A 21,751-nucleotide genomic window follows, 5' to 3' on the forward strand; every position below is an offset into this window, starting at 1 on the left:
TTTTATACAACTTATAGAATAAATGGCGAATATGTACATACACTTATATAAACAAAATACATGACATAATTACCATACTTGATATCATCAATGCATCGTAATTAATACTTTAGTTTGATTAACACGATTTGTTATGCTTATGCTAGTCGATGGGGTTTGATATATATATATATATATGTATGTACCATAAGCTTTTAAATGCTAATACTATAATCTACCATGGAATAGCATTATTTCTAAACTTTAAGTTGCTTATGTATGTTCCTCAGACTATTTAGCTTTAAAACTATACTGAAATACAGTCGAATCCTAAAGACCGGTAGAAGAAATTTTTCAGTTTCGATTGCGTTCAGATATTTTATCTGAAGATCAATACAGAACCTCACAGATATTTGTAATCCGAAGTGAACTACCGCACTCTAGCAATTTATTCCTGATAACACTAGGCTGTACTGTTAGTTAGTAGCTGAATAACTTAAAGCATAAGTATAATAAATGAAGCTTGTAACGTTATATATACATAAATTACATTCGTGTTTCTTAAAATAAAGGAAGCAAAGTAATATCGAAATCTTATTTTGTATGGTAAATAATGGAATGGTTAAAATAATTTATTAGAAGGGTCAAGTTGGAGAACTGAAATAACATTTTAGCATACTTTGGCAATATAACATCGCATCAGTTGAACCCTGTTAAGAGTAGACATGTGTGAAATAATAAGATTAAAATTGAAGACTTTCTTTCTGTGGCGGAAAATTTCACACGAGTGCAGTAGTATTCAAGTTCTTAATTGAATCTTTTAGATTAATTTATACTGTATACTTCTAAGAACAATATCCTACTTCCGTAAAAATACGAGTATAGTAGTATTCAAGTTCTTAGTTCAATTTCTTGATTGATTTGTAGTGCGTATTTCGCAAAGCAATATCCCACTTTCATGAAAATAAGAGTTTAGCAGTACTTAAGTTTTTAGCTGAATCTTTTAGATTGATTGTAGAGCATATTTCTGATAATAATATCTCACTTCCGTGAAAATATGAGTACATAAGTATGCAAGCTCTTAGTTAAATTTTTTAATTAATTTTGTAGTGCTAAGCCTATTTCTAATAGCAATATCTTACTTCCGTGAAGATAGAGTATTATCCAAGCTTTTATTTGAATCTTTTAGATTAATTTGTCCTACGTATTTCTAGTAACAACATCTCTCTTCGTAAAAATACGATTATAGTAGTATTCAAGTTCTTAGCTGAATCTTTTCGATTAATTTGTAATGCGTAATTCTAATAACAATTTCGGGGATATTAGAATTTGATGAATAGTCCATGAATTAATCGGGTAAAGTAAATTCCTAACGGAAAGTCATATATACTAGCATCCTTAATGAGAAGCTACGCATGAAATGAAATGATAATTTGCGCAGAGAGAGTTATCATGTTCCACTATTTAAAATGATTTAAAAATAACGTATCTAGAGAAATAAAATATGGAATTATTGAATACGAATTTCTTAACGGAAAAAATCTGATATGAAGTATGAGTGAATAAGGGATATGGTAGCAAGTATAATTTATTCATAAAATACCAGGATATAAAGATTTGATTACTGATCTTACAGCAATCATTTTTTAATACTATTCAACTTCTGGACCATCAATTCCGATAAACAACTTAGCGGATTGATAAATCTCTTCTGACCAGAGATCATCTTTAGGATAGAACTCTGTTTAGTTCGTAGAAGACAATACAGTATCTTAAGTTATTTTGCAATTATTATAAATTGGATAGAATACTGTAGGCTCTTTAATTCGATATTATCTATTTGATGGCAATATGCATGTTTTGATGAACAATTACGCAAACATTTATTTAAAGCCATATGAAATCGATGCTATAGCATTAAACGATAAAAGCATCCATAGTACGTATGAAAAGACTTAATAGCTATGTGGCGATATAGAAATAATAATCATAATTTCAACTACATATTTATTAGAGGATATTTATTTTCTGGTATCTTAATGTATGTAACATATACATTGAGTCATTAGATAAGATTTGATAAATATTGATATTAGAGCTTGATGGTTTATACTCCAAGATACCTTACTGTATCACTACATTCGATATCTTTGACGATATTCTGACTAATATTTTGTATAATCTAGTTTAGAAATAGTAGAGTAATGACGTCTAAAAGGAAAGCGATAGAACCTTCTCGCGAATCTGCCCACTATCAAAGTGAAGATAGTTGAAATTATTTCATTTCTTATTTCGTCGCATGCGAACTTCTACCTGTAGGACTATCCGTCATTTAAGGCTATGGACTAAATCAATTTTAGTCTAAATACCGAGTTATCTAAATACCTTTTGGACAGGGGAAAAACTGAGTGGTCTTAATTTTACAGCTTGATTAATTTGCAGTATTATCAGGATTAATACGTTGCCGGCTTATCCTTAATTAATCTTATTCTTATTACTGATAACTAAGTTATATCATCTTTGATGGTGATTTGGGTTAATAATCCTTTATGTACAGATTACACAGATATATACTGTACTATTTAAAAACACCATCCAATTCTAGTTCGATGAAAAGCCATTTCAAGAAATAACTTGTATTCTTTAGGTATCTATTTCTCCTAAGGTTGGCATGATATTATTTTACTCTATGGCACTTCCATTCTTATTTATACACTTTATTTTACTTAAATAGCATTTTAAGTACCTTAAGATCGTTATCCATGATCAAAAATTCTTCAAATACTGTAAAACTACACGATGATAGCAAAGGGAATTGTTCTTAATCATGTCCATTAAAAGGATATTGATATATCACATTAGCACGTATCATGTCTATGTAACTATCTCATCAATTTATCAATATAGAACATTAACATGAGTTTGCTAAAATGGCTAACCTAATATTTCGGTCTCTCTATGGAGTAAGAAAAATAACAATATGTACGCGTCCTATTGGCTTCATTTCATTTTTGTTCATATCGTTTATGGTCCAATAACCATGATGATATGATAGGCTAATCTATGATTATTCATTTAGAAAGTCAATGAATTTTTTTTCTACTTATGCAAGTTTAAGAAACTGAGTAGAATAAATTGAAAAAGGAATAACTAGGTCTTGTAGAAACTGCAATCTTCTAGAACGGATAGAAGTCATTTATGTATAGGGAAATTAGACTATGCTACTAATGAATAACATAGTTTTAACTATACGCAATCCTATCGAATGGCAATCATTCAAAAATAGAGTAATTCTACCCTATCACGATAGATATTATCATGATGACACAGGCAATAAACAATTTAAAGAAGGATTAAATAGCAAAAAGAACTATTTCTTTTATTGATTGGCTTAGTAGAATTGATGACGATGAAAAGATGCCATAAATAGTTTTGCTATTGTCCATTTGAAGAAAGTCTTTCACTTTCAAGACTATAACTATTCAAATTTTAATTGACTCAAATACCGGTTAAACAATATCAGTCTATATTGTCTTAAGAAGGTATTCATCAACTCTTTTTTTTCTTCCCTTTGGCTATTCCTTCTAGTTGCTGCAATATCGATCTCTTTTTTTCTCCATTGCTTTTATCTATTCGTCCACAATTTCATCTACGTGACGTGAATCCGTCTGTTATAAATAGTTTGGAAACCATTTTTTTGCTTCCAATTAGAAGTTTACAAGACTCCTTTTTCTTCTTTTAGAATAATTATCTTATCAAGGTAATCTTACTGCTTGATTTCTACTTCATTTGATATCTTGAATGCAAGTTTACCTATAGTAAAATAAAGCCATCTAACTCATCATGTTTTGAATATTAATTTGGCCGGAGAAATTAACCATTCGATTATTACGCCATCAAGACGATCCGAGAACGACAGCACCGTTGACTTTTTTAATAACAAGAAAGACTCGATCCGTTTTAAATTTGAATATTGTCCGATTTTCTACACTTTCAACTTCATCATTGAAAGAAGAACTAGCCAAAATTGATCTACTAGACATTCAATGACAAACAGTCGATTTAAAGAAATAGTGTAGTGTTTAGATCCTCCGTTTCTTTGACAACGGACCGCCTAGTTTCCTGGATGACCATTTCCATTTTGACTAGTCGTTACCGAGAGTAATCATAACAACAGCAACGTCCACTTTCACCAGACATTCAATATTTTCATCCATTTTTTAAGGCTGATCGCGTGCTATTAGCCCCATTGATAGTTGTTATCCACTGGAAATACTGGTGTTATTACATTGTAGAAGAGCATTTATAGCAAGTGATAGAGGATTGGCTTGCTTGGTCTAATTCGCTTTCAAATCTCCACGGCAACAAAACATTTCACGTTCGGCTCAGAAAGTGAATATTGGCAAACAATTCCTTGACATAAGACGACGACTTTTATTTTCTTTTCGATCCAGCTTTCATGTATTAAATTGATTATTACTTTATCGTCTTCGTTTTACCTTTCGAATCTCCACGACAACCCATTATTTCACGTTCGGTTCAGAAAGTGAATATTGGCAATCAATTCCTTGGCATAAGACGACACAAGTTAGTCGACGACTTTTATTTCTTTCCGATCTATTTTACATCCACTAAATTGACCACTACTTTATTATCTTGGTTTTACTTCCTCTATTTCCATCCAATCAGAAATACAAATTCGGGAAAAAAGTATCCTAGCCCAAGAAAATTTATGTGCGCTCATCTATAGACAATATCAAGTGTCGCTATAAAACAAGGAGTCCTTTGAAGACTTTCTTCTTCAAATCAGTTTAGCCAGTTAATAGATAAGAAATTGACGATTCCATTAAACTATTAACTAAACTTTTGATCATTGAAAGCAACATTTACTTCAATTCAAGATGACCGCTAACGATTTTGAAATTCCCAAAGGGTTAACAATGGCATTACAGGAATTCACTGTCAGTTTAATTAAAGAGAGGCCAAACAACATATACGATTATGCAGCAAGTTATTTTACTAGATTATTGAAAGAAAAGGAACGTTTGCTGAATGATGAAGGCGACTATGATGAAGGTAAGGCCATTTGGGATGATATCCATGCTACTTGCTTGACTGGAATACAGTAAGCGGAGGATTGCTTGTTCTTTTTCTTACTGTTATCCTACCCAACCGTAAAGAATTATATCAGCATGGATAGGTTGTTGTAACTGGAAATGAAGTTTAGGGTCTAGTCTTCTCCCTGTAATCTTTGTATCGTCTTTAAACGTTAGATTTCACTAAATATATTCGGTGGATGATAGGTTCTAATTTTTCCTGGATAAAAACACTCAAATCGCCACTATTGGCGATAGACTTTGTTATTATTTTTGTAAAATATTAGCCAATAGATCCACTTCACTTTGAGCTATTTTTCTTTCTCAGTCGGGGATAAATAGCGTAGATAAATTAATAATATCACGGGGATCTTAAGTTAAAAGCAATAGGCCTCTTTTCTTCCATGCTAGAAGATTAACTACGGTACTCAGACGCTACCAGCGAGCTAAAGTCAGTCTTAAATGAAAGTAAATTATCGATCTATTGATTAACCAGTAGTTCATAATTACTATATAGATTTCTTAGTTTCTTCTATCCATTAGTTTGCCTTATTCGTATCATATTCGTAATAGCGTTCTATTAGCACTAGTGTAGGACTATCCAATTCATTAATTAGTTTACGTATAGCATAGCAATATAGCATATTCCAATAGCATATTCATTCGGTGATGATATTTTTGTTGATTTTTTAATTATAATTTGCTATTGATGGAGAAGGCAAGTAAATTTCCAAAGGCACTGATAGTTTTCAGGGCTTTTAAACCTTATAACTTTAACCATAATGTACTGCGATGATCTCACTGAAATGATAGCTACTGAATATTTTAGCGATATTAACGGTTTAGAGAAACTTCTAGAGTAATATAAAGTTATTATGCTATTGTATGTTGGGAATGTTAATGCTATATGCTAGCCTAGTACCATTTTTACTCGGGAAATGGATAATTCTTCTTGTATGTGTTTGATCGTGAATAATTTACAAGCAGTAGCGCTATAGAAGATAAAAATGAGATTGAACGGTAAATAATGTCAAATCGATTCATTTTATTCCGTGCAATTGATGCTTGAAGGCTAAATATCAAGGGATCCCATACATTTTTGAACGGAATAGACTGTAGTTAAGCTAGAAAGCCAAGTAATATTTTATAAGAGACTTTAAGGAAAGTCAACCTTTAACTCGTCTCCTATAATTTTACTAAATAGCCAGAAATCGTTTAAACTATCTTCTATTTCACGGTATTAAATCTATATAGCTAGAAAGTAGTCTCAGAGATAATTTTCATATTTTTATTGCCTCTATTATTTAACAATTGTAGATGAAGAAATCGCAAAATTACGATATGCCAAGCGCCAATCCGGTAAGTAAAATTTCAAGTTGTTCAACTACCTTATGGTACCAAAGTTTTAAACCTGTACTTAAAATATATCTTATGCCACTAATTTGCAGTTGTGACGCTTGATTTAGTCTTTCTTAGTCTAATATAATCTCATTTTGATTTTAATGCGGAATAGAGAATATACGAGATACTAATTTCGATTCTATTTACGCTACCTAGTTTGTGCTGAATCATATCAACCTGAAGAGGATGAAGAAGGAGAAAACGCAGAAAAGGTTAGCCATTACATTCATTTCTATATAGAATAGACTGTAATACTTGAAGAAAAATGAATTTATATTTGATTTATTCTTCCTTCTGAATAGATTGTACTTCCTAAAACCGAAGAACAACGTAAACGATTGGAAGCATCTGTCAAGAGCTCTTTCTTATTTAAAGCACTGGATGAGGTCAGTTTTTAACTAGTTATGCACATTGGATTTTGATATAAATGATAGTGGTAATGACTCACTTTTAAATCTATACTGTGATCAAATGTTTTTGAATATCATCTTTTCAAAGATTTCCATTGCTAACCTCTTCATTAGTATGAACTCAATTTGGTTAATACTACACGCTATTGAAATAAATTAGCCTAGAGACCTTAAAGAAGTAGATAATCAAAGTGTTATTAATCATAACCCAGCTAATATCGAATAATTATAATCGTATTCTGCTTCAATATTATCGCAAAATACATTAGCTAAAATTCACAGACTTGTTTCTTACACAAGAGTGGAGCTATTGATAAGATCTTATGGAAGTAGACAGAATTAGTGCTTAATGATGGACTGGTTAAGATTGAGTAGTAGCACATTTTGCTCAAGTATCATCGCAAATGAGTTAAAAAATTCCAGACTGGCTCCATAAAAGTTACATTGCTGACAAAAATCTTATAGAAGTGGATAGTAATATTAGACATAATCTAGTTTTGCGTCGTGCAGTCCTATTCCGCTATAGTGCCATCGCGAAGAAATTAAAAACTTCGGGATATAGCTGGCACTGAGCAATTGCATTTTACTATAGTATCATCGCAAATAAGCTACAATTTTCGAGACTAGTTGTATCTAAGAATTTTGTTATTGATAGCTCTATAGTAGTCATTCTTGACTTCAATAGAGCCGCAGTTATCTATCCTTATTAGCAATTTATAGCCGTATTAATTATATTTACGTAAATGATCATCAACAATAATGAACTTTCTAGGATCAAACTATAGAAGTGTTGGACGCAATGTTTGAACGAAAGGTAATAGTGAAAGCTAAAACTATCTAAATAACATTATTAGTCAGTGACGAATAATAGTAGATTACTGATAATTTGTGTATATAGAATTGAATAGAAATTATTCTTCATTTCCCTTCAGTGCTACGTATTCTTTCTTCTCGAATAGCCCAATTAACTTGATGAATGTATTTTAAATTTGTAAAAAATGAATAGTCATCGATATACGTCCCTTTTCTATTTGTTTATAGCATAGTCATATTTTTGAAAAGCCTTAATACAGCACAAATAGCTTCAAGAGTAATGCAATTATTTTGGCATAACAATTTAAAAGTATTTTCATAATTAAAATAATATGAGAATATTTCTAAATAGTTAGAGAATGTAATGTTGATTTAGATTAGTATAGTCTTTAGTAGAATATCAAACATAATACTAGAGTAGTTAAATATCTTCCCTAGACTAAAGTAGGCAATAAATTTTGACGATTCTGGTTGATTATCGCAATAAGTGATGATAGTTTACATATATGCTGTTAACTTATATCGTCTCTTTAGTTAAGCTATCTCACATCACTAATATTAATATAAATATAATCGGCGGGTAAAGTCAATTAAAATCGATCTAATCATTGCTTTGATAGGTGAAAGTAAATGAAGATGTTATTGTTCAAGGAGATGATGGCGATAACTTTTATGTAATTGACCAGTAAGTTTTCTACTTAAATGAATGCTGTATATTAGTATCAAAAACTACTTGGCAAGAGTCTTTTACTATCACTTGCTTTTAAAAATACAAAACACTCATCATCCGTACTAACTTTCTTGTTTCTAGGGGCACTTACGATATCATCGTCGATATTAATGGAACTCCCAAAACGGTAAAAGATAATCCTTTTGAGTGTATTATGACTAATGGAATAATAATTTCGATTTCTTCATAACTAATTGATTGGATTCAGATTTTACAATAGCATTTAAGGATGTGTATAACTATGCATTATTCGTTAAACTTGCTTTATAACCATCGATATCGCTACCAAAGCATTTATTTTGATACTTTGACTTTATCAAACCACCATTAGTCGTATTTTTACTTTAAAATTCGTGTAGTGAATCCTAACGTTTACTCTATCTCGACATTTATTATGCTTATAACTGGCCTACAGTGCTAAATTTGTAATTGAGTATATTTAAATATTTTTTATACATAAATCTATAAAATTATACACTAATTTCTATTATTAAAGTATCTGTATAGTGCATGCTTGCATTAGAGCTAATTTTAAGTATTAAAGTACAAGAACTGTCTTGTTAGGTTGCGATTGAAAATACTTAAATATTTTCATACCTCGAATTATGTAAATGAACATCAGAGTCTGTTGCCAAAGCATCTATTTTGCTATTTATTAGTGTTAATTTCTGCTACTGTGGTAAAGCTTAAAATACGTTATTAACTGACCTTTAAGATTTATGAACATATTTAGGTATATTTTTTGATGCGGTACAAGTGATTTGTTAATCAGTATTTGAGTAATCGGGCTTATACTTTAAATCCATGCATACAATTGAAGGCCAATTTTTGCTATTAGTACTCTTATTATAGCACTCAAGGAACCGTGTAATTAATTAGAGTTTATCTATATCTTATTCTTGAAATTCATGCAGTTAAGCATTTGTTATTAGTGCTAAAGTCTTTATTAGTTATAAGAGACTCAGTTGCTTATATGATCAGCGTCTAAGCATACTTTCATTCTTAAAATTTATTTACTTGGCATCAATTTTTGCTATTAAAGCGTTTATTGAGATATTTATAACCCTGTTGATGAACATAATAGGTAGCAACATATACTGATTCAGGAAGTTTTGGTGAATTAGCTTTGATGTACAATACTCCTAGGTAACGATTAAGCTATATGAAGCAGCTGAAATAGCTACTTACAATTTACGGCATTTTTCTAACTATCATATCAAATTTTGAATTGTACTGATTCTTTTTAAGTATATATATAGTGAATAAATCTTATAAATTTAAAGTTTTATAATCTATAAGATACTTTGAATAATACTAATAATTAATGAATATCTTTTCACTTTTAGAGCCGCTACGATTACAGCAAGAACTGAAGGAGTACTTTGGGCTTTGGTAAGTCTGATAGTAAAGCTCTACGCGTACTTTTATTTCTGTAGCATTATTTTTTAATTACTAAGCTACCCAAAACCATGAATCTGAAAGGTGTTAGGGTCTATTGCGCATATGGAATTCATTTAGCTATCTGCACTGGGATAGCTAGTAGTTACGACAAATAATTCTTCCAAGGCTAACTTGTATGTGTTTCTTCAAACAGGATCGAAAAACATTCAGAAGAATTTTATTATCCGCTTCATCTAAAAAGGTATACTATTCATGAAATATCGGAACAAGACTTGCTCTTAAAATAAAGAACTCAGCATGATTTGATGAGGCTTTGGCCTATCTAAATTATCTTAAATATGCATTGTTTGGCTTAACGTTAATTATTTGTGCTAAAGCAAGATATACCATACTCCAAAATGAAATAATTTACATCTACAGTATTGCGCAAAAAATAGGAATAATTAACTCAGCCTTTCACCTGTCTAAAACTATTTTAATTACACATTGCTTGCCTTAGCGTAAAGTAAAGGTAGAATAAGGCATATCTAAAGATAGAGTATTTTAGATTTTTTGTAAAGAAATTATGAGAGATTTCATGGTACCTGTCTAGGATTCATTTTGTATATATTTTACTTATTTTAGCGTAAAATGTATGAGGAATTGATCGGTTCGGTCGAGATGCTGTCTGAATTGGAAGCTTATGAGAGAACGAATTTAGCAGATGCTTTAGAATCGAAGAAATTTAAAGATAACGATGTTATTATTAAACAGGTAAGGTAACAAACTGTTAAAGGTAGTAGAATTTATAGATGTGAAGAAATTACAACGACGATATTTAATTTAACTTATAGGGAGACGATGCTGATGCATTTTACTTTGTTGAGAAGGGCCAGTGTCGAGTTATTATCCAGGTAAGATTGACTAATTTAAAGTATTTTTCTAGATGGCTTGATTGCGCTCACTCTACTGTTTGGTGTACCGAATAGATAAAACTAATCTTTTATTTAAACTCAAAAATTTTAGAAAGGTAGCGAGGAAAAGGAAGTAGCACGACTAGGGAAAGGCGATTATTTTGGAGGTACAAAAGTTTTTGAAAATGGAATCCTAAGGTTTATTTATAAGCTTATATATATTTTTCCTTATTGTAGAATTAGCACTTGTAACGCATAGTAAAAGAGCAGCTTCTGTTTACGCAGTAGGAGACACTAGTATCGCAGGTAAGTCTTTGTTAACCGATAGATCTGAGACTGATATAATTTACAGTCTTGACATGATGAAATGGTGCAATTAATGATTCGTTTCACATTACTTGAATTAGCCCTCGAAGTTGGAGCTTTTGAACGCTTATTAGGTCCATGCATGGAAATTTTGAAAAGAAATATGACTAAATATCAAGATGTAGCAGACAAACTTCATAATTAATAATATTAATAGCAACTAAAAACTTCATGACTTTACTTAAAATCATATTCAATGCAAATATTTTTACTAACCATTCAATTTTCACCATCAAGTGAACTACTTTTATCATTATAAGTTAAGTAAGCTTTATTGCTGTGTGAACATTTATAAGTCACAATCGATATTAGAATATGATATACATAGTAATTAAAGACATCGTACAGTATTGTACGACAGCACTTCTTCTTAAAGACAACAATTTTTTAAATACAATAATAATACACAATACCGTAAATACAAGTTAAAGAAGGTAGCTACAAGGCTCACTTGCTGCTATCAATGTAACTATGTACTTAAAGAATTTATAATGAATTACTTAATAAAGGCATAATTATTATTAAATATTAAAAAGATTTACTAGGGATTTCAATGAGTAATCAGAAATTTATGATATGTCGTAACAATCATGTTATAATAGTATTATGATAACGCAGAAAATGATCTTGAAATTTACTGAAGTTACAATTTTTCAGGAACTCAATTACAGGAACGACATAAATGCATTCAGAATGCCAATAACTACTAGTATGTAATCATTTCATATAAATCAGCAGCACATCACAGATTCACATATGCAGGTATTGATTAATGACTGCGCTTAAAGCACAATAAGAAATATTCACCAAACATCAACAACAATTGCTGTTACATTAATTTCTAGTCCAAATCAGTTTGCAAGTTCTCACTGGACTCTATTGACGGAATATGGTGTGTACTTACAGCATCAACGCCGAAAGTAAATTTCTCTTCCTTACAGCCTATATCAAAATTCAATAGACGAAAACAATAGTATAGATAAGCAATAATAACTCAATAAGTTACCGGGCTATTTTATTTATAAAAGTTGTTGAAGCGCAGCTATTCAAACAAAGCGTGAGGTCTTGCCTACCGTAAGCAGTTGGAGATAGCTTGAAAACGGTATGCAAAGGTACTTCTAGCCACGGAAGTGCAGCTGATATTTACAGTGTTAAATCATAAAAGATAGTTAAGTCGTCAATACTACATCATTACTGCACAATTATTTCACTAAGCTATTTAGATTATTTGATATCATACTTAGTTCGTGATCCAAGAAGTATGCCAACAGACATCTCATAACACCCTATTAAATAGTAACAATCATTACAAATTAATGTATTTATGTTATAAGTCAAAAAGTTCGGAAATAAGCTAAATTTGGTATCGGATTCGATTAACTGAATTAAGGGAGGTATGAAGAAATTACAAGCCAGTTGTTATCGTTTATATCATACGAGCCTAAATTTTAATAGTTACTCACTTGATGACAAATTACTAATATGTCGCGTTTTCTTTCCAATTCCTAGCATATTTTAAAAATTAATTTAAGCGATTTCAAGATAAAATTGAAGTATAATAAAATTTGTCTTATAGTTACCATTATTACTGGCTCCAAACGATTAACTAGGTCTTCATACGACTAAATATAAAATAAGTAATATATAAAAAAGTTAAAAACGTATTTTAATCAAGGTAGCATACCATTATGCATTAATCAATTAGAATAGTAGAAATTCATTACTTCTCCACGAGGATATCGATAATAGAATTTACTCTCAGATCTAGCTTTATACTCTTCAGGAAATTTCTCTTTTATTTCATTGTATGTCAATTCATCACATATGCCCTTAAAAAGAAAGTGGTTATATATGTTAATAGACTATAAAGCTACGGCTCACTTTATTAAAATTAGGCCTACCGCATCGATTTCATTTAATGCCTTCCATTTTTCTGTGACTACATTAGAAACAGCAGCACTCACATACTCTGCTGATTGAACTGTTCTCCTTAACTGACTAGTCCAGACCTAGTTTTTGTGTCACATTATTGGTTAAAATTTTCTCAGTAATGATGATATATAGATCATTTTCATTTAAAAGAACCTTTAATTCTGGAATATTTTCACCGCTCATGAATTCAGCCAATTTTTCAGCAAACTGAATAAAAACCAAGGTAAAATTTATTTAGAATTTATGTATTTGCTAGTAGGAGGTATGCTTTAGAATGATGTAACACAAAATGAAAATTATATAATACTTGAACTCCACGATCAGATAGTTGCGGGTCACCACCAATTCTATTTTCTTGATTATATTCGGTTTCCCCATGCTGTTAAAAATAGTATTTGAGATATTTCGATCAAAGTAGAAGTGATAGACTCTTCATATTCGTATTTATAATGTTCTATGTGAGAAAAATGTTAATGTACCCTGACAAGGTATATCGTTCTGGGAATAATGTTCATGTTCATTAAATAGTACACTGATTTACTCTGGACGAAACCTATCAATTCCAGATTTTGTGTTATCGTGATATATATTCGGAAATATTAGATTATAGATATAACGTAGTGACTAGATAAAGTTTAATAAACCTTCAACTTTATTGATCTGGTATTGCTCTCCGACGTTCATGATCTTTATGAAGGATAATTTACTTATTTATAGAGAAAAAAAAGAATTTAATGATTGGAAAAAATAGCATATTATATTGAGACAATATTCCTTAAAATTTCTACCGATCATAATCCACACTTAATGGTTGATAAGCCAAGCGGTAATTCTCGATACGTGCTTTAAAATCTTTGATAGCGTCTTCAGCGTTCATATCTTTATAGTCAGGGCATCCAACTTTAACCTCCTGTAAAATAAGGTGAAATAAAATGAAGTTGTACCACCATTGAATGGATGTATCCAGTAGTACAGTCTCAATTAAAACTTTACTGCAAGATCATCACGGTTTAAAAAAATTTGCGGAAATAATTCACGATATTGTACATGCTAGCCAAATTACTAATCACGTGTACTAAAAGCTGTTTATAATCTTGTTCTTCGAAAAAGCATTAGATGATTACCGTTATATTCTGCATTTCTATCTCAGGATTTTCAAGGCAACTTTCAATAAAGAATACCTGCAAATAGTAAAAATGCATACAAAATGCTGTAATACGATCATCTAACAGATATTGCTATTTTCATAGCTACGCGTAACAACATTTCTACCTTGTGTCCGTTTTTGTCACAATGATCATAAATGAATTTACGCCGAGCTCTTGTTGTATTGGTTGCATCAAAAACCTTCAGAAAGATCAAATCCATAAGTATTTCTGGCGATCGTTAGCAGATCGACTTTCATCGATTTTTTATGATTTCAATTGACACGTTGTGATAATTGAATAATCGTTATTATAGGATATAGTAAATCATACAACGAATTACAATGCAATTGTGTAAATTGGATAAAAACTATGATGCAAATACGTACAGCTACTTCACCAGAGCCCGACTTTAAAAATTCCGTCATGTCTTCTAAAGCCAATGCACAGCATTTGCTAGTATAGAACATAATTTAGAGCGTAAGAATGGGGAAAGGGCTGCAAAGTGTTATCAGCACTATCGATAGATAGGGAATAGCTCCAACAAAAGTAGACAACAAAACAAGTTCAAAACTATAATTATTACTATTCTATTTGTATCATAGCTGGCTTATTATTTACAGGCGGGAGGCAACAGCTTCCTTGTTGTCAGGATGATAGAACGAAGGTGGCTTAGTGGCACCAAAATTTTTTCTTCGATATTCACCCAGGTTGAAAACTAAATGGCATGAAAAGGTTTGAATATTATAACTTACGTGTATAGCACATCATGATACTGTAAATAACTATCAATTAGCTAGGAATACATATGGCCGACTTGAATGATGATGATAGTTGCTAACAAAAACAATTTTTATCGTAAGGAGTTTATCATGGCTACAGCATAAAAAGAAACCAATACTTATTATGGGTCAAGAGAAGAGTAGGCTATCTCATCGTTGATGACAACGCCTCTCTAATTACTAGTTTATACCACATGGCACAATTGGGTTATCGCTTAGAATAGAATATTCTATGCGACTGAGTAAAATAATTGCAAGACAGATGCTATATTTTTTATTCCTGTAGACAACTCATCTTGTATCACTTTACTAGGGCCCGATTTCGACCGACTATTAATTTTGTATGCATGGATCGTGAAAAAGACTGCTACTGCAATGATACGTACTTCCGAGATATACATTATTTTCAGATATTTGAATAATTGAATTATTAATTGCATAATTATAAAGGTAAAATTTAGAACAGATTCTTCTTCAAGGCTAATTGTATTCTACCATTGGAACACTTCTTTAGCATCTATTGATGGTCATCAGGCTTAGTGCAGTGCCGATATGCTACGATGGACTCGTTTTAAGAGCAACATACGGTATGCTTCATCATTACGATCCATCTGCTGTAAGTATTGTGCGTTGATACTGGTAAAGACAAAAATGGGCATCGAACCCTAATGTAGATGTTTACTTCTGGTGTATATAAATAGATACATAATCAAAGGAATAAGAACGAAATATAGTGAGATAGTAGAACGGTAGTTTAGTAGTCATGTCTCTCTTCTTGAACTAAAATGATATTACTGCCATGACAGCATGGGCTACTAACTATAATGTAATCAATTTTTTTTTTTTTTTCTCGGCTGATTTTACTGTAACATTCGACTAGCTTGTGGCAAGTGATAAAATAGGAAATCAAAAAAGGAAAAAAAAAGTAGTAACATTACTCTACTGTACAAGTATTTCATCATCACAGTAAATGATTGCTTTACAAGTAATGTTACCTTTGGTTTTATAGCCAATCCAGTTTAGATAATGTGTTAATTTTCGAGCAATAAAAGTTTTCCCACGGGCTGGCAGCCCCACCATAACAATAACAGTGGGAACGTTACATAGCTTTGGACAAGGAGCTAAAAATGTAATTTCATCATTAATGTATCCATTAGCGGAAATGGATGAATTTACAGATTGACTTGATCGCATATTGTATGAATAAATTGTCTTTCTAGTATGTCAAAGTTGGCAACAACTTTATGATACAAGGATAGAAGAGGAGGAAAAGGAAAAGAAAAGAATGGACAAAATACTAGTATCATTCAAGCAACTCCACCATCGATTTGATAATCTGTCATGAATGAGCATAAGTAAATTGCAGATTGCTATCTTGGATGATTACTTTAGGCATAAATGATGGTAGTGAAGTTGTCCTACGTGGTTATATGGGAATGCAGATTGGGGAGTTGTTATTTTGGTAGCAGAGCAGTAAGCAATGTTGGATAGACTGGCAAAGGGCATACATTAATGACATGTGATACAATTTAACAATACTGATGGCTAAAAATACTGTGCAAAGAGCGTGAAATCCGCCCGATTGTTGCTTGCTATCACGTTGTCAGCTCGCGCCTTAAATAAATAATGAATTATTATCGGAAGTTCTTAATATAATAAAGAGGGAGGAGAAATAAGAGAGATCCAAAATTACAGTCGATAGGCAAGAATCTTCCCATGGATGTTATTGTTCCAAGTAGAATAAATCCATGATTGTATATACATCTGTCTACGCAGCATATACCTAGTCGAAGTCATGTAGAATGTCATTATTACTATTTTATTTTTGGATGGATCGATCTCTACTTTGGCCTACCATTCTAATGTGTTTGCATCGTAAGCTTCAAGCTGGCAACAGTGTATTGATTCTATTCAGGTTTACAACAGATTCGTATGCAGAATCGGAATATTGTACAATATGCAAACTTTCTCTTGAATACAAATAAATAAATAAAAACACTTGCAATAACGATGAAAAGATAGATATAGCAATGACGTCGAGTGTTTGGGATAAAATTTGGGGGGGGGGCAATCCAATAGAGCATAGGAAGAATGTTAAAGGGAATCCCTTTCAACTACAGCCTATTTCAATTTGATCTCTACCGTGTTGTCGTGATAGAAAAGTAGAAAGTAGAGTCTTATTTCTATGTCAATAAGGAATGGACGAGAGTATGTTCATTAAATTGAAGTTTGAATGATCCGATGATGGAGTAAGATCTAGTAAGATAATTGATCGACCTATACTGTAAGCGCTCCAGTACCATCGGCTGGATTGAGTAAATATATTTTATTTATGATGCCTACTTTTCATCCTTGCTGGAGCTATCTAAAAGTCTATCAATCTTTAATGTACTTTGCGTGCTGTGTATACAGTATGTGTAGTAAGGGAGACTACGGATATGGCCGACGTACCTACAAGGAAAAATTGGGAAATTTATTTGGCGATCGGTAAAACAGCTTCAACCAAGGCATAAAAGAATTGTAAGCAAACTAAGCTACGTGATGATTTTGGCAGTTCTCATTAAATAATTATGAAGTGGTATACACGGTACGACACGGTATGCAAAAACTTAAACAGCAGCTGTATCATGCCTAAGGAGGGCAGCCAACTCTTTGCAGGGACTCAGCATAGAAGTAGTACATCCTAAAGAATGCTAATCATTTACAGCGGTATATATTTATTTGGTAGCATGTACTGAAGCCACTTTAAGGATACCAACATCACAGGATTCATGAGTTGATGGCGTAGATGGCCGACAACGAAAAACTTACTCTGCAAAATTTCTGCAGCATACCGCTGTAAATGATTAACATTCTGCTTTAAGGATACCAAGATCACAGGATTTATGAGTTGATGGCGTAGAATGGCCGACAACGAAAAGCTTACTCTGCAAAATTTCTGCAGCATACCGCTGTATATGATTAACATTCTGCTTTAAGGATACCAAGATCACAGGATTTATGAGTTGATGGCGTAGAATGGCCGAGAACGAAAAGCTTACTCTGCAAAGTTTCTGCAGCATAACTGTTCTTATTTCTCCTTCTCCGATTCCATCGATAGTAATTTGGCAAAATGGAATTACATGCAGTGCTATAGTAGATCAAGTATCAACTTGCAAGCAAGATTTTCCATTACAATATTTTGTAGTATGATTGGACACATGTGACCTGAGAAACTTTCACAAGCATGAATATTTTAATAGTGTGGAGTAATTCCAAGGTTCTATGTTATGAATCCAATTAGTGTACTGTATGTATACGAATATATATATACACAGTATCAATATCAAAATGAAAATACTGGACATCAGTTACTTTAATTTTTAGAAATTGAAATTCCAACAGTTAATCTTAACGAGCTGTATTGAGAAATAAGTAGGATAAAATGATATAACAACAAATAGCATCTTGACATTTTCAAGATGACATACTGAATCTATTTTAATATACTGCATACTCGTATAAGTGGTATCGCTATCTTGACTGTTAAAGTAATTAGGGACTTTGTCCATATTGCAGTATCTCGTCGGGTATTGATGATTCTTCTACAAAAGTAATGACTGTTGTTTGACTGAAAACTCCATCGAATTATACTAACACATTTCGTCATCAATGTCAACAATCAGCACTATATTGTCCGACATAGTTAAAGGATAATCCCATACTATTCGGCAGTACTACGATCAAAGGGCACAGTATATCAACAATTTTACTACAGGTAGCAGGATAACAGATTAAGCCATTATGTATATAAAAAGGTTCTATCATTCAATTCTCTTACGTGTATGGGAAAATTCTTCAGATTCTTCCTGAGGTGTAGCCGAATCATCGAATAGTGACGACATGATCTAACCATACATAGGACAAATAGTTAAATGATATGTATGTACAAGATACTTTATTAATTAGCCATGCTATCAGACACTATGAATACACCCCTCTGTGTACAATCTATCGCATTGAATAATTATGATATCAATACCTATCGTTGATTGAAATTAGGATTGTATATACGTGGATAAAAAGGATACTTGAAAGGGGACTCCAAATGTCAGCAAGGATATTGACGATCTAAATAGTGTTGATCAAAGTCGTCAAAGTTGAATTTCATTGTGTATGAAGTTAATCTACTCCTCTCTACAATTAGATGATTACAAATCATTGAAGTTATGTTAAGTTCTTAGTCTATCAGCATCACTGTCTTGTACATTGGTATAACTGGTAAGCTTATGATGGATAATGATTCTTGTTTTATCTTTAACCTCACTATTTAGCAGAAACGTAGCATGAATAAATAAGGGGATGAAAAAAAAGTTCACAGTCAAAATGAACGGTTGTTGTTGGTTATACTATGGAATCGCTGATGCCTACTGTACAGTATGGATATTTGGATAGTCAATGTACGATTTTAAAGTATTGACAACTAGGTTTCGACTACAAGACATGATTATCCACTGATCGATTGGAATACCCGACACTAGGCGTCCAATAGTCCACACCAATCTTGATCATCCAGGTCGTTGGTTATCCCTTTGTAAAGATGGAAATGTCTTGAGATCCAACTCGTTGTACTTTTTACAATACCGTGGAAAATGTACCCAGTAGAATCTACTCTATCGATTGAGCTAATCCTCTACAAGGATGGCTCGATTGGAAGATCCATTCCATCAGGCTTGGTAGTCGGTGTATATTGATTATTTACTAATATCGTGCATCATCGACTGTTTACGATAAGTCAATTAATTTACTACTCGTCTATTTGATGAACTGCAGTCATGGTTTTACACTTAAGACACAAGATTGAACTTAACTGCAATGAGAATGTTGTTAGCTTAGGCAGTACCAGGCTAGCCAGTTCGATCGTTCAAGAATGAATTAATAGAAGATTGTCGATGGAAGAATTCCAAGCTTAGCAGGAAAAGGATTCAACGCCTAACTCGCTTTTAGGTCGTTGTTGTTTACTTAATAATATTGCGTTTTGAGCCAGCAGCGGAACCAAGTGGACCCATCCTGGCCGTGAGTGACTAACTCCTATACCGTCGGTTCAATGTGTGCAAAAAGATTGTCGTATAGAGCGTGGTCGTAGCTCAAGTCGTGACCCTAGAATTGAATGTATTTTGACTCGTCTTAGCAATCGGATTGTGGATGATAGTATGAAAGAGAGACGGAGGTCAAGAGATGACATTTGATTTGCACGGCATCGAACACCCAGCGGGTACGGTGGCACTTTTATTCCGTCTACTGTAGTATTGTTGAAGAGAGAGTAGGGCGGTCGTACCGGGTACCCGGTTTCGTACCATCAAGATCGACATGGCTACCCGGGTACCCGATTTGTATACTCATCAATACATCGACATGGCTACCCGGGTACCCGAATATTTTACCCGAGTTTGGAAACCCGGGTGCAATCCCTAGGCCGCTGTACCCTTGTTGGAGAGGAAAGGGGAAAACAACCGTTCGTTGGCCAAAATGAGAGTCCCGACATTTGTTATTGGTCATTTTACTATATAGAAACTCTAGTTGATGTCGAATCCCTCTATCTACTTCACGTCTAGAGACTGGAGCAGCCATCGACTTGATGGAAGCCTGGTCTGGCCGCTTACTCTCTTTTACACAGAGTGTACAGTGTACAGTCTCCTATCCGGAATTGCTCAACTATGTACTGTACACTGTACTCTTCCTCGTCGATAGTGGTAACGGAGCGGTACAACTACTGTCCAGTGTATCGTGTAGAGAGTCCGAGACCTACGTATAGTATAGTGAGTTGAGTAGTCCATGGGGTACAACCGTGGACTAATGGACTCTTGTCATTTCCAGTAGTCTGTCCGACTGGAGTCACTGGGGTGACAGGCTGTTACGTTACGTGGTGCAACAGCGCATCACACTGAAATAGTAATGAATGACCGTTACGGTACGGTACTGGTACGTCAGCGCTGGCCCCACACGTCAGTTCAAGGACCCGTTCTAGCCTGGGCCACTCGCATCGTTGTTGGCAGCCATTGCCCTGGCAGTCTTTCCATTCCACCTTCTCGCCATTTCTGGCTATTTCTGGCTATTTCTGGCCATTTCTCACCATTTCTCACCATTGATAGGAGTTGGACGATCCAATTGGATTAAGGCAGCCCTTGAAACGCTGATGAACATTAATTCATCACTATCAGTCAAGATTGAAAACCATTTGCAAACAACTTGCAACAAAGTCAATTGTATTGACGCTTGACTCCGTTGAACTCTTTTGCAATCTTGCCTGCAATCCAGTTGTTGTTGATTGATCCAAGATGGATATCAAGCAGCAAGATGATACAAGTAATCAAGAGGATGCTTCTCTTCCATCTTCAGAGAGCAATCCTACCATCATCTTGGATGAAAATGATTATTTCGATCGTAAGTGAAAGAAATGAACACGATGCGTAGAAAGCAGGGATAGATTGATCCACGATGATGTTTTTGTTGCTCTAATTTTCATCCTACTTTCATCTTCACACAACAACAAGTGCAAAACTTCATCTTAATTTATCCATTTTCAACGTATTAGACCAGTAGACTGTGCATCAATAAACTATTCCAATCCAATGCAACAATTTGCAATAGACCAGCATACCCTTTCAGTTGATGGGTTATACAGGGTACGAGTCGTATCTTTGTCTCTTGTCAAGAGCTACACATACGATAGGAATAAACTACAGTTGAAGAAGAAGAACGATGTGCCACAAGGAGTTGTCAAGTATAATCTAATTCTTGCAAAGTTGCCAATAGATCGATGG

The 21,751-nt window shown here is 33.1% G+C and overlaps 3 protein-coding genes across 3 annotated transcripts; 1 reads left to right on the plus strand and 2 right to left on the minus strand.

Moving 5' to 3' along the window:
* Positions 1-4,880: 4,880 nt before the first annotated feature.
* TRIADDRAFT_55323 (uncharacterized protein) lies at positions 4,881-11,234 on the plus strand (the record flags this gene model as incomplete). The annotated part of the gene is made up of 15 exons (XM_002111342.1): positions 4,881-5,055; positions 6,393-6,434; positions 6,633-6,688; positions 6,779-6,862; positions 7,659-7,700; positions 8,320-8,384; positions 8,511-8,556; positions 9,514-9,575; positions 9,776-9,821; positions 10,024-10,071; positions 10,455-10,583; positions 10,664-10,723; positions 10,836-10,890; positions 10,961-11,029; positions 11,131-11,234. 15 exons carry the CDS (start codon positions 4,881-4,883, stop codon positions 11,232-11,234), a joined length of 1,083 nt encoding a protein of 360 aa, XP_002111378.1.
* A 696-nt stretch (positions 11,235-11,930) lies between these two features.
* Positions 11,931-16,142, minus strand: TRIADDRAFT_37504 (uncharacterized protein; the record flags this gene model as incomplete). The annotated part of the gene is made up of 17 exons (XM_002111830.1): positions 11,931-12,031; positions 12,163-12,225; positions 12,330-12,375; positions 12,553-12,594; positions 12,670-12,711; positions 12,814-12,918; positions 12,991-13,098; positions 13,175-13,228; positions 13,329-13,400; positions 13,501-13,574; positions 13,666-13,727; positions 13,810-13,931; positions 14,146-14,202; positions 14,294-14,368; positions 14,556-14,622; positions 14,788-14,884; positions 15,944-16,142. 17 exons carry the CDS (start codon positions 16,140-16,142, stop codon positions 11,931-11,933), a joined length of 1,386 nt encoding a protein of 461 aa, XP_002111866.1.
* Positions 16,143-17,794: 1,652 nt separating this feature from the next.
* TRIADDRAFT_55326 (uncharacterized protein) lies at positions 17,795-20,558 on the minus strand (the record flags this gene model as incomplete). Its single annotated transcript, XM_002111831.1, has 5 exons — positions 17,795-17,899; positions 17,990-18,078; positions 18,769-18,835; positions 19,019-19,058; positions 20,266-20,558. The coding sequence occupies 5 exons, from the start codon at positions 20,556-20,558 to the stop codon at positions 17,795-17,797; spliced, it is 594 nt and encodes a 197-aa protein (XP_002111867.1).
* Positions 20,559-21,751: the final 1,193 nt, after the last annotated feature.

This window comes from Trichoplax adhaerens, genomic scaffold, assembly GCF_000150275.1.
Source record: "Trichoplax adhaerens TRIADscaffold_4 genomic scaffold, whole genome shotgun sequence".
NCBI classification, from domain to species: domain Eukaryota; kingdom Metazoa; phylum Placozoa; class Uniplacotomia; order Trichoplacea; family Trichoplacidae; genus Trichoplax; species Trichoplax adhaerens.